This window comes from Bos grunniens, chromosome 18 (genome assembly GCF_055505025.1).
Source record: "Bos grunniens cultivar Pamir isolate PY7600 chromosome 18, Bosgru_T2T1.0, whole genome shotgun sequence".
Lineage (NCBI taxonomy): Eukaryota > Metazoa > Chordata > Mammalia > Artiodactyla > Bovidae > Bos > Bos grunniens.
Window position 1 is genome coordinate 53,356,880 of NC_141182.1, and position 13,129 is coordinate 53,370,008.

Genomic DNA, 13,129 nt, shown 5'->3' on the forward strand with positions numbered 1-13,129 from the left:
AATTGCGTCACAGGAACTCCGGGGAGACCGGCCGGGATCCCCTCCCGCCGAGTGCTCCAGAATGCAGCCCCCAAGACCCCCAAGGCCACGAAGGTGATGCAGATGATCAGATCGAGGCTAAGACAGACCTCTTGCCGGACGGTGCGGGGCTGGGTTCACAAGGGCCGGAGATATCGAGAAGTTTGCCGAGTGAGGGACGGGTGACGTCAACAAGGGGGCCGGGCCCCGGGCATATAAATACAGGCTGGCGGCTCCGAGCTTCATTCATAAGACTGAGATCTACGGTCAAGGCTGGGACACGCGGAGCTGGAACTTGATTGTTGTGGTTCTTCTTCTTGGGGGCTGTGAAATTCGGTTTATTTTCTTCCGGAAAGTTTTTGGAAGGATTCTTCTAGATAATTCTACATTTTATTTCGGAGGATCGACTTTTTTTTCGTCTTCTTTACTACTCCCTCCTCCCCCGTGGGACCCGCCGGACGCGTGGAGGTGATCGCACCCGAAGCAGATTCTGTACAGCAGGACAGAGCTTTCCGCCTCCGGGGGAGCGATCCCCCCTCGCCCCCGGGTCCTACGGAGCCTAGACTATCAGGAGGCACAGCGGCATCTTGTGGGGGCCTGGGCACCGCAAAGGAATTACACGGAAACTTTACCATTGTTGGAGCGGGACGCTGCCCCCACCCTGAGTTTCCCCGAACAGCGTACTTTGGGGACGCGCTCGGCTCACCCCGGACTCGCATCTTTCTTCCCCCACCCGGCCATAGCCTTGGCTTCCCGGCGACCTCAGCGTGGTCACAGGGGCCCCCCTGTGCCCAGGGAAATGTTTCAAGCTTTCCCTGGAGACTACGACTCCGGCTCCCGGTGCAGCTCCTCACCCTCCGCCGAGTCTCAGTATCTGTCCTCGGTGGACTCCTTCGGCAGTCCACCCACCGCCGCCGCCTCCCAGGTAAGTTCTAGAGGGCTGGGGTACTGCTTTGTATTTATAAATTTTTAAAATTCAAGGGTGGAGCGAGCAATCCCCTCACCCCAAATACAACGCGTCCAAATCTAGGATCTGACAGGGAGTAGGTTCACGGCGCACTTTGCAAACTGCAGAGTCCGGACGTGCTTGCAATTGGTTGTGTGCGTGGAGCGCAGGGAGGGAACACAGTGGGGTGAGCTTTGCGGGTGGGGATAGCGCGCCGTTCAGTGCAACGTGCGTGAGGTAGCAGGGCTGAGAACTTTTAGCCGGTTCGGGAACTGCCCCCCACTCAAGTCACCAACCTGAAGCCAGAGAGGTTAGGCAGGTGAGGGAAATCCCGGAGAAGCTTCCAGTAGCCGCCTCTCTTTTTCCTTCTCCATCCCAGCGCCTACTCCGGCGCCGGGTCACCCTGGACCCAGCGGGAAGGCGGGCCTCGAACCCTCGGTGGCGCTGCCTCCGCCTCCTGCGCGGAGACGTAACGGGGGACCCGTGCGTAACGGCTGACGCGCTGGAATCCTCCGTCTGACGCGGGGCACGCACGGCGCGTGGCGCCCCCTTCGTCCGCCCCGCCCCTGACGTCCCGGGAGCGTTCTATTTTGGAACGCCGGGCCACGTTGCTAAGGGAGGGGGCAGCTCAGCGTCCCGATTGGCCGCCGCGGCACGAGCTGTGGCCAATCAACTTTCGCTTCCTATTTGTAGGGCGCAGTTTCCTTCCCACAGTTCGTCCCCGGAACCTGTGGTTCTCCGGCACTAGGGTCTCTTTCACGGGCCTCTAGAGGCACAGCGAGGGGATTCCTGTCGCCACAGGAGCGATCTTCTGCGACCCAATGAGTCCGCAAGGACCTGGCAGGGATCCTGTCCCTCCGCTCTCAGGGTCAGAGCGTGTCTGTGTGCCAGGGTTCCTTTGGGAGACGTAGTGACCGTCACCCACCTCTCCAAGCACACACAGACACGTTCTCACTCCCTCTGCTCCGGACGCCGGGTGCCTCCGGTGTGTCAGAAAATAGGACTAAAGCCGCTAGCCCTGGGGGATCCAGCCAGGTGGTCTCCAGGAGCCCCGCCCCCTCTGAGTTTCCGGGGCGCTGATTGGCCAGTGAGCCAGCCCATCCCTCACCACGCCCCCTGCGAGAGTAGTTGAGCCTTCCGAGCAGTTCTAGGATTACATTTTAGGGGTGGGGGGCGGGGGGGACATGAGCGCTGCTTGGGCTTGGGGTCTCAGGACCTACCCCACCCCGCCTCCGCGACAGTCTGAGGGAGCCTGGCTGCTCACTTGCTGTCCTTGTCTGCCCACCGTAACCTGTCGCTTGTCAGTTTCACTCTGGGGAGAGACAATTACTTGAAACGTTGTTCTAAACTCCTAGGCCCGTCCCCCAACACTCTTTTAACTGGGACCCCCCGCCCCTGCACGGGGGTCTCATGGACCCTCTAGTCCCTTATCCCTGCGCTCAGAGGGGTGTGTATATGTGTGTGAGTGTAGAGGAAGGCTTAGCCTAAGGCCTCTCCCTCTCCCTCCCCTTGCCTCTGGGGTGGGGGTGGGGTGTTGTGGCTGTGTGTGTGGCTGTGACTCCATCCCGGGGCTTCTGTCACCCGGCTGTGTCCAGCCTCCTCCCCACCCCCCACACCTAAGAGTCACCAACCCGGGGTGTGATTCACCACCCGCTGGAACCGTGCAACCTTTCCCCGAGGAAGAAGGAGGAGGTAGAAGCCAGTTGCACAGAAATCCTCATTAACCACTGCGTCACGGTGTAGTGGAAGGGTGGGTGTTGTGGCTTTTTGCCTGTGACACACACATCCACACCCGCTGGCCCTGTGCTCACTCACCGGGTCGGTGTGTGTATGTGTGTTGGGTGTGTGTGTGTCGGTGTCTCTGTTTGTGTGTCTACGCCTGTGTGTGTATGTGTCACCCCGTAGGAGTGCGCCGGTCTTGGGGAAATGCCCGGTTCCTTCGTGCCCACGGTCACCGCGATCACAACCAGCCAGGACCTCCAGTGGCTTGTGCAACCCACCCTCATCTCTTCCATGGCCCAGTCCCAGGGGCAGCCACTGGCCTCCCAGCCCCCGGCCGTCGACCCCTATGACATGCCAGGAACCAGTTACTCCACACCGGGCATGAGTGGCTACAGCAGTGGCGGAGCGAGTGGCAGTGGTGGGCCTTCCACCAGCGGAACCACTAGCGGACCTGGGCCTTCCCGCCCAGCTCGAGCCCGGCCTAGGAGACCCCGAGAGGAGACGGTGAGTAAGGGGCATCAGAGCTTGCTCTGGGGGCTGGGGGGGAGGAAAAGAGAGAGGCAGGAACTTTCCCACTCTTGGGGTGAGGGACCACCTGCAGCCTCAATGCTGCAGAAACCCTGTCCTCCTCCCTACAGTGAGGACTTGGTCCTTTTCTGACTCCTGGGGGTTCTTGACGAAGAGGAGGTTCAGGATGGAGGGGGAGGTACACCGTGTCCCCAGATCTCACCATCTCTATTTCTCCTACTCAGCTCACCCCAGAGGAGGAGGAGAAGAGAAGGGTTCGCCGAGAACGAAACAAACTGGCAGCAGCGAAGTGTAGGAACCGGCGAAGGGAGCTGACTGACCGACTCCAGGCGGTGAGGGTGGTCCCTGGGATGAGGTGGGCTGAGGGAAGGCTGAAGGGGGGCTCTCTCCCTATCTTCTGCTGCCCACCACCACCTGTGCCTCTGTCCTGAACTGAGAGCAAGAAGTTCCACACGTGGAACTGGATATAGATGGGGTCAGCCAGCTCACACACCCCGACCCTCACATACTCCTGGCCAGTCCATGTCCTGGTTGAAGACCCCCTCACGCCCCTGACCACTTGCCTGGCCTTCACTTTATCCTGAGGGGGACCTATGAGCGACCTTTAATAGAGGGATGCTTCAGTCATACCCCTTTTTTGGCCTTGGGCAAGTGATAACCCTTTTTGCCTCAGTTTTCCATCTCTTCAACTCCTCATTGAATCTCCCAGGTTCCTTCTAGCTTTAACATTCTGGAGAGTCTGAGAAACGAAACCCTTTAATCCTATGTCAATTCCCCCACCATCTGCCCCCACCACCTGTAGTTCGATCTTGGGCTGGGGGCCTGTGCCAAGGTGCCCCTCTATTTTCATACCCTACCTCAGTCTGAGAGTTTTCTACTTTATGCTTGTAGGGTGACCTGCTCACCTAGGAGGAAATTAGGGAAATTGTCTACTTCCCTGAGCTACCTGGTCTCTTCCCTGGGAGGCAGAGGGGAAAGGGTAATGAGGAGAATAGGGGGCATGAAAAACAAGTAAGGATGGTTGGTTCATTCAGCAACCCTCCGAGTGCCTCTTGCAACCAGAGACTTCCTGTGTGTACCTGGCCCTTTCCCAAACAGCCACTGGACAGATGGGGAAACTGAGGGTCCTAGAAGGCAAGACCCCTCCCCCAAGTCCCCTGGCACACCAGGCCTCCACTTCAGGGGGTCTTTCAATCGGGAGCCGCCTTCCAGCCATGGGCCTTAGCCGTCAGAGTAGGAGAACTGGTTTCAGCCATGACCCACCTTCTCCAGTCGCTCACGGCCTTTTCCTCCTTCCTTGCTCTCCTCCGTGCTCCACTGTGGCCATTGGGGACCTCAGGAGACAGATCAGCTAGAGGAAGAAAAGGCGGAGCTGGAGTCGGAGATTGCCGAGCTCCAAAAGGAGAAGGAACGTCTGGAGTTTGTGCTGGTGGCCCACAAACCGGGCTGCAAGATCCCCTACGAAGAGGGGCCCGGGGGGCCCGGGCCGGGCCCGCTGGCGGAGGTGAGAGATTTGCCGGGGTCAGCATCCACTAAGGAAGATGGTTTCAGCTGGCTGCTGCCGCCCCCGCCACCACCGCCCTTGCCCTTCCAGACCAGCCAAGACGCACCCCCCAACCTGACAGCTTCTCTCTTTACACACAGTGAAGTTCAAGTCCTCGGCGACCCCTTCCCCGTTGTTAACCCTTCGTACACTTCCTCGTTTGTCCTCACCTGCCCGGAGGTCTCCGCGTTCGCCGGCGCCCAACGCACCAGCGGCAGTGACCAGCCTTCCGACCCCCTGAACTCGCCCTCCCTTCTTGCTCTGTGAGCTTTAGACAAAACAAACAAACACACAGGGGAGAGAGATTTGGACGAGGAGGAACTGGAGGAGAGAGGGGAAGAGACAAAGCGGGCGTGTGGTTTCCCTGCTTCTCCTGTTTGACCCTCTGCTGCCGCTGCCATCGGACAGGAGGACTTCCTTGTGTTTTGTGCCGCCTCTTGTTTCTGCCGGCCCGGCGAGGCCAGAGAGCTGGTGACTTTGGGGGCACGGGGTGGGGAGGGGATGGACACCCCCCAGGCTGCCCAGTGCTGCCTGTGGGCCGTTTCACTTGGACCCAACCTCTGGGGATGGGGGGTGGGGGCGGGAGGGATGCCCACCTTTGGGCTGGAGGGAGCGGGGTGTTGGCAGTGGGCTGTGGGGTGGGCTGGAGTTCTCTCCAGAGAGGCCCAACAAGGAAATGCCACCAAACCCCCAAAGTGTTTCTCCTACGCCCACCCTTCCAGGGGTGACTAGGCTGGTTCTCCCTGCCGCCCCCCACGACCTCAGCTTATTTATCCAACATTTCCACGGGCTTCGATCCTCCTCCGAATTGAGCCCCCCTTTAAAGGGAAGTTGATGCCCCCACCTTTGTTAATCTTCCTTCCACCCAGACCTAGTCTGAAATGTGAACCTCCCTCCCTGACCGTCCAGCTGCTCCGTCCCGGCAAAACTGGCTCCGATTTTGAATTTCCCGCCTCCTAAGCCTCCCCCTACGTTCAGCCCCCAGCCTCCTTTCTGATTACAGTATTATTCTCCCCCTGCCCGCCACCCACCTCCCACAGCCTCCCCTCCGGGCCTTCCTTGTTGGGCCTCTCTGATTCAGGCAGCAGGGGGCGTTGTGATGCCTGTCCTGCTGGAGTGTTTTATACTGTGAAACGAGTTGGCCGGATTGTGGGGGGAGCCGGGTGGGACAGAACCCCTCCGGAGGGATTGTGCCCCCCACTCCCCAAAGCCTTTCCGTGGTCTCCCCTCCCCTCATCTGCCTCCTTTCTCCCCTCAAAATGAGTTAGACTCGAGGGGGTGACAGAATCGAGAGGGGAGGACAGTTATCCATCCACGTGGCCTCTCTCCTCAGGACCCCCGTCTCCGCACCCAGACCAAGCCCTGGCCTTTTTCTTTAAGGCCTGTCACCCTATCCCAGCCTAGGACGCCAACTTCTCCCTTGCCTTGGCCTCCCACAACCTTTCTAGAAAGAGAGCAACGGGAGATTGCCAGGGGGCCCGACATTTTCCCGGAGAAGATTTAAAGGCTGAGGCTTTGACCCCCACCACCCCCTAATATTTTTGGACTGGCAAACTCCAAGGGGCTGGGTTCCCCAGGATCCCAGCTTCCCCTCGCCCAGCCCCAGCCCCAATTCTCGGTTTAGGTTCCCTAACTCTGCCTTTCCCTGTGTTTCCCCTCATGAGGATTGTATCATGAGGCCAATTGGTATTTTTTAATATCGGGTGGGTCACGCCGCCCTCTGTGCTGCATGGAGAACATTCCACTGCCCCGTCCTGCGGCTCCCGCCCTGAACCCAGACGCCCCCCACCCACTTCCGTGGCTATTTATCCCTTTCTTGATTTCCGAAAGGCACTTATATCTATTATATATAAATAAATATATTATATATGAGTGTGTGTGCGCGCGTGTGAGTGTGTGAGCGCTTCTGCATCCTTGGCCTAGGTCACGTTGGCCCTCAAAGCCATGCCGTTGAATTGGAAACACTGCTTCTGGAAACTTCCAGGCTGCCTGTCTCCGGCTGCCTCTGTCTCTAGCTGTCTCTTTTCTGGCTGTCTCTGGTTGTTTTCTGGCCATCTCTGGTTCTCTCTTTCCTGAATCTCTCCCGCCTCTGTCTGTTCTCTGCCAGTTTTTACCTGACTCTTTCCACGTGACTGTCCCTGGTTCTCCAGCCGTCTTCTGACTCTGGGTTTGTTGGGGACCTGATATTTTATTTTTGTGAGTAAGCCTGAGGGATTATAGATTTTTGCAATCTGTATCTTTGAGAATTCTGGGTGCGAGTGTGAGGCTGTGAGCAGGGCCTGCCCCTGCAGATCACAATGTATTGAACCCCCAAACCCCCCACCCCACGCTGTATTTGTGATTCTTTTTGTATTTTGCACCTGACCCCCCAGGGGCTGGGGCTGGCTGGCACTGGGCCGCTACCCCCTCCTCGTGGTTCTGCACTGTCGCCAATAAAAAACTCTTAAAAATGTATCCACCAAGCTTCAGGGTCTCCTTGCTCCTGACACCCATCATCTGCCTTCCTTTCAGCATGAGGGAGTGAGGTTAGATTGCTCCAGGACCACACACACACACATATATGCTGGAACTCTTACTAGTGAATCAGTCAACAGCAGGATGGAGGGAGGCTAGATAGTCAGGAGGACTTCCCACACACACAGGCTGTACCTCCTCCTTGAAGAAGTAATGAGGCAGAATATTAGCCATGAGGCGTCTGATACCAAAATACTAAAGGCTCAGGGAGGTTTCCAGGTGAGGGAAGAATTTATACTTGACCATGTAATGCTCTGGGGTTGGCCTGAGCAAAAGTGAGAGGTAGAAAAAAACTCGAACGGTAGAAGACCACTCAGGTACATTGGAAGTCCTCAGGGTTACATGAATCATAAAACTTGGATCACTTTACAGTGAAGATGAGTTTCCTTTTGCTTTTTCACATGATCACATCTTCTGAGTGAGGAACATATTGGGGACAACCTAAGACTGACTAAACCAAAGATATTGCCACTTTGTCCACAGATACACTGAGCCATCCCCGTTGCAAGATCCAAACCCACTCTCATTCGCATAGCAGCAAGCACTTTGAGAACTGAAGTACTGGTCCAGAGGTTAGGTGTCTTAGTAAATGACTAAGCAGGGGGATTTGTCATGATGGAATCCCTTAATTTATTAATTAGCTCAAAAATGTACTAACTTATTAATTTCGAACTATTACTTAGTTCAAAGTCGGACGCGACTGAGCAGACGCACACAATATTATGTGCCCAGGGTTGGGGACACTGCAGAGACTGAGACAGCCTCAAACTCCCCCTCCCAGGGTTCACAGTCAAGTGGGGGACACAGACCTGTTCCCAATCAGGGATGATGTAAATTGGGCAGAGTTGGGGGAGTCCATGGGATTTGGGGGGCCCCGTGGGGGCACCTAACCTGGTCTGGGAGTCAGGAAAGACTTCTGGGAAGAGAGGATCCCTAAACTGAGTCTTAGAGGATAAACAGAGGGCATAGAAGGAAATAGAAAAAACTGAGTCAAATGAAATAGTGCAAAGAGTTGACGGGGGAGGGCTTGGTACATTGAGAAAACTAGAGGTTCCCAGGGGCTAAAACAAAAGGTGTGAAGAGAGAGGTTGAGCAGGGACCAGATTCTGCAAGCTAAAATTCCAGACTAAGTTTAGATCTTCTCTTGAGAGTATTGGGGAGCTCTGGCAGGTTTTGGCCATAAGAAATTCAAGGACAGTTTTGTGCTTTAGGGAGACTCCTCTAGCTGCCAGGCTGAGGGTAATTGGGAAATAGGTGGGGATGAGGCAGAGGACCAGGGAGGAGGCTAGGATGAGAACACTGAGGTGTGAGGGGGTGCCTGGAGCAGCACCAGGGCTGTGGGCTGGAGAGGAGGGGAAGGATTCAAAAGACTTCGAGGAGGCAAAACAGGCAGGGTTTGGTGAGTAGCTGGCTTAGGAAAGACAGCAGGGGGCAGTGGTAAATAGTATGGGCCAAGGGTGTGAGAGCCCTGGGGTTGGAGGCCTCCCAAAGGTGATCCTGAATAAAAGGCTTCATCTTTCTGAACCTCAGTTTTCTCAGCTGCAGAATGGGCTGAAGGGTATCAGTGAGCTTATACATGCCAGCGCTGAGCACAGAGTAACGGTGCAATTATTACCATCCTCATCCCTGTTATTACAGCCATCCTGTTTCCCTCTCTGGAATACTCTCCCCTTCTGCTGACTAATTCACTCCCATCCTTCAGGTATATGTTCAACCGTTACCCTGACACCCTACCTGAACTCAGGTCTCCTTATAAGATGTCCTCATAGGTTTCACTTTCCTGCATTGGAGAAGGAAATGGCAACCCACTCCAGTGTTCTTGCCTGGAGAATCCCAGGGACAGGAGAGCCTGGTGGGCTGCCGTCTATGGGGTCGCACAGAGTCGGACACGACTGAAGCGACTTAGCAGCAGCAGCAGCAGCATAGGTTCTGTACCTGCCTTCCCAGTAGTGAACACTTTGATAGTTGTTAATTCAATGGGGAATTAATTAAAGTTTGTCTCCTCCACTGGCCACGAGGTCAGGGTCAGGGTTTTGTAGTCATCAGCGTGTCCCCAAGACCGCTCAGTGCAGGGCTGGGCATGGAGCAGTCACCCAGCAGATACTTGTTGAATATGTGAATGAATAAATGATTAAAGGAATAAATATTCGACGGTTTTATAACTGCATGCGTGATTAAATACATGAGTGGGTAAATGACTGAACAAGTGAGTAAGCAAGTGAAGGGGAGGAATCTAGAATCACTTTCTAACTGTAAATTTCCTAGAACTGAGAGTATACACGAGTTTTTCTTCATCTTTTGGAGTTCTTTGGTTTTCCCCGGGGCGGGCAGGGGTGGGGTGTGTGAATGTATTCACAGGGAAAAACTTGAGCGACGAAAAACAAAGACTGCAGCGATATCTCCAGACGCGGGTCCGAGGTCCTCTGGGCCAACTCGCATTCTAATGTCCAGTTTGGAAGAAGAAAAAGAGAAACCACCTCGCCCGAAAGGTGGAATTGAACCACTCTGTCGCTAGACAGCTACAGGTTTGAAGCCTGCACCCCAGACCACTGAGGATCATCCGGGCAACATAAAAGCTCACCCGTACAGCTATATAAAAGCCAGAAATTTCTACTTTTTTACAGTTATGGTGATATAATTTGCGAGACTGTGAAACTGTCGATTTCAACATCTATAAACTCTACCAATATTATTACGACAGACATCCTCCCAAAATGCTGCGTTTGCCTCCTATGAATTGAATCACGTCTCTTTGGAAACTGTCTCATTTGCATAGCGCCGCGCATTCTGGGAAACGGTGGTACAGGACGTGGCCCCCTCGTGTCTAGCTGTTAAAGAGACTGAAGCCCCTTTTATCCAAGAGAGAAGTCCATTAATTTTTTTAAAACAAAAAAGATTCATAATTCGGGATTCAGAAGCTTCTTTCCTGAAAAATCTGAATTCAAGTGTGTCCGTTTCCGTTAAGAGTCTGATTTAGCCCAGCCGCGGAGACTCCGCCCTGGCGGCTGTAGGGCTGGTGCGACACCTGCTGTTCTTTTGTGGAACTTCAGCGATCTAAACCTTTGAAAAGTTTATGAGCGCCTCTCGGTTCAGTTCAGTCGCTCAGTCCTCTCCGCCTCTCGGTTCAGTTCAGTCGCTCAGTCCTCTCCGACCCCATGGACTGCAGCACGCCAGGCTTCCTTGTCCATCACCAGCTCCTGGAGCTTGCTCAAACTCATGTCCATTGAGTCGGTGATGCCATCCAACCATCTCATCCTCTGTCGTCCCCTTCTCTTCCCGTTTTCAATCTTTCCCAGCATCAGGGTCTTTTCCAATGAGCGCCTACAGAGTCCCAGACACAATCCTAGGTACTGGTGATGACAGAATTTCTGTCCCTATTGAGCTTAAACACTAGAGATCATCAGTTTTTGCATTTGCATTTTATGGCCGAGGAAAGTGAGCCATAGAAACGGATAGTACCCTACCCTATCCACACAGCCCATCCACGTGGGAAAATAGAAACTGTGCCATCGTAATTACTATTTAAAACAAACAAAAAAAAGTGATCCTTTTATAATCCAAGTCGGTGATCCTTTGACAACAATGTCATTCCCCGACATGAATCTTCCCGTGTCTCCCTTCTCAGCGGAAAAGTCAAATCTCTTACCACAGCTTTACGATCCTGACGATTAGCCTTTTGCACTTCTCTGACCCCATGTCCTCCTACTCCTCTCTCCTCATATACTTGGTTTCTGGCACACAGATCACTTGCTGCAGACACCAGGCATGCTCGCTTCCCAGGGCCATTGTATCTGTTGACTCCCTTGTCTGAGTCTCCTTTCCTCCATGTTTCCATGACTCACTGCCTCCCTTCACTCTGGCCTCTGCTTAAATATCACCACTTAATGAGGCCTTCCCTGACCACCCAGTTTAAAATAGCAAGCCTTGTCACTCTGTCCCCTTCTTCTGCTGGACTTCTCTCCATCACCCTGATCACCACCTACCCTTGTCTATGTCCATTTGCTTATTGTCTGGCTGCTCCCGCTAAAATAGCGACTCCATGAAACCATGGACTTTGTTTTGGTTCATTTCTGTGTCCCTGATAACTAAAGAGTGCTTGAGCACTTTCCAGATGCTGGCTAAACGTTTGTACAATGAATGCAAGAATATGGGGACTTCCCTGGTGGTCCAGTGGTTAAGGCTCTGTACTCCCATTACAAGGAGGCACAGGTTCCATCCCTAGGTGGGGAAATAAGATCTGCATGCTTCTGAGCCTCAGTTTCCCCGTCTGAAAAACAAGACTAGTGCAACTAGGGGGAATCATAACAAGCAGATGGATATAAAAGCCAGACATGGCACTGTGAGTGACTCAATTAAGACTGTTCCCATCACCAACCTGTTTCCTGCCTCCAGTGGGGGTGCCAAGGATGGGCTTGGGGGCTTTAGACATTCTTGGGTCCATAATCTCAACCAGTCCCTCTTCCTCCAGCTTTTGATAAAGACAAATGGACACTTCGTCTTATGAAAAGTATCAATAAAAATACCTTTAGGAAATGTTGCTATTTTATTTGGAAGTTTAAAACATTGCCCCTAAAAAACAAAAACAAAACACTGCCCCTGCTTGCCAAATCCAGATGCAGGAAAAGCCCCTCAAGTACTCTTTCTTTTAAGCAGCAAGCTGCTGCTAGGCAACCCCTGTATACAAAATCTGATACCATAACTACCACTCTTATTATTATGTATCTTGTAAAATGTGACATGCCTCACTAGAGGCAAGATTTTAAGTGATGCACAAGTAAACATTTTAAATGGTAATAGTTTTGCGTTTAACTGTTGTCTTCTATTGCTGGCAAGGGATACTGACTTCCTTAGTGGTGGAGTAACATTTCATTTTAAAAGATGTTTGCTTTATTTTTTAATAAACCAATTTAGGGAATTCCCTGGTGGTCCAGTGATTAGGACTCCGTGCTCTCACTGCCAAGGGCCCTTGCTTGATCCTTAGTCTGGGAGTTAAATTTTACAAGCAATGTGATATGGCAAAAAAGAACAAAATAGTTAACTAGCAGAACAGGTGGTATACAGATCATCAAAGTCCGAGGAACTGAGTGGGATGTAGGTAGCTTAGGGTGACAACTTTTCATTTGAGGAAAGGGAGGCTTCCTGCAGGTCACGTAGTCGAAAAGTAGAGAAGCTGATTCAAGTCCAATCTATTGGCTTGTTGTTGGTTTTTTTCCCCTATTTTTTTGGCCCTTCTGCACAGCGTGCGGGATCTTATTTCCCCCAGGAGGGATCGAACGCACTGCCCCCTCTGGGGAAGCGGAGCGTCTCAACCACTGGACCGCCAAGGAAGTCCCAAGGTCCCTGGGTCTTTAGAGTCGAGCTTCCTGCCTTCTCTTGCCCCGGTTTAGTTTTGGAAACCGAGGCCCAGAGGCCACAAGGCCCTGTGTTTATTCCCAAGGCATTTGGAATAGAGACGTGGGTGGATGAGAGACGTTTGAGAGAGTGAATAGGCGTGGCTTCACGACTGAATAGATGTGAGGGAGTAGGAGCCCCGGGCCAAATCTGGGTCTCCGGCTGGGCGACAACGTGGACAGGAGGGGGCTCCCGGACTTGGAAATCAGGTAGGACCAGAAGAGGTTTGGATAGATTTGAGGAAGGAGTCCTCCAGAAGGCAGCTGGATACATGGGTCTGGTACTCAGGCGAGACGGGGGCACAGCAGGCAGAGTGTGGGGATCGCCTAGTGATGTCTGCCAGGAGTACAGGTGTGGAAAGCGACCGTCAAGGCCTGACTAGCCCTGGGATCCGCTGCCTCTCGGTTCTTCTTCGGCAGAGATGGGGAAGGTTCCTTCTTGAGAATCACTTACACACTTTTCAGGGC

At 53.5% G+C, this 13,129-nt stretch overlaps 2 protein-coding genes and 1 non-coding gene across 4 annotated transcripts in view; 1 reads left to right on the forward strand and 2 right to left on the reverse strand.

The window, feature by feature from the left end:
• ERCC1 (ERCC excision repair 1, endonuclease non-catalytic subunit) overlaps positions 1–1,438 on the reverse strand; it is a 51,245-nt gene extending 49,807 nt beyond the window's left edge. Inside the window, exon 1 of the mRNA XM_086353158.1 lies at positions 1,261–1,438. The gene's annotated coding sequence lies outside the window, so the exon portion shown is untranslated. The remainder of the gene's footprint in view (positions 1–1,260) is intronic.
• FOSB (FosB proto-oncogene, AP-1 transcription factor subunit) lies at positions 260–7,211 on the forward strand. Of its 2 annotated transcripts, XM_086353152.1 has the most exons (5): positions 263–943; positions 2,870–3,190; positions 3,439–3,546; positions 4,554–4,718; positions 4,859–7,211. In XM_086353152.1, exons 1-5 carry the CDS (start codon positions 818–820, stop codon positions 4,859–4,861), a joined length of 723 nt encoding a protein of 240 aa, XP_086209278.1. In that variant the 5' UTR covers positions 263–817; the 3' UTR covers positions 4,862–7,211. The 2 variants fall into 2 exon arrangements, with proteins under 2 accessions (XP_086209277.1, XP_086209278.1); XM_086353151.1 differs by having other exon boundaries at positions 260–943; positions 4,554–7,211.
• Positions 7,212–9,750: 2,539 nt separating this feature from the next.
• On the reverse strand, positions 9,751–9,837 carry TRNASTOP-UCA (transfer RNA opal suppressor (anticodon UCA)). Its single transcript has one exon. It is a non-coding gene; the product is annotated as a tRNA-Sec (tRNA).
• Between the last annotated feature and the right edge of the window lie 3,292 nt (positions 9,838–13,129).

Bases quoted from the DNA above. Each gene is read 5' to 3' on its own strand.
- FOSB (XM_086353151.1), top strand. From the start codon at position 818: ATGTTTCAAGCTTTCCCTGGAGACTACGACTCCGGCTCCCGGTGCAGC. The intron at 3,191-3,438 runs GTGAGTAAGGGG...TCTCCTACTCAG, and splicing joins GGAGACCCCGAGAGGAGACG to CTCACCCCAGAGGAGGAGGA. The intron at 3,547-4,553 runs GTGAGGGTGGTC...TGGGGACCTCAG, and splicing joins TGACTGACCGACTCCAGGCG to GAGACAGATCAGCTAGAGGA.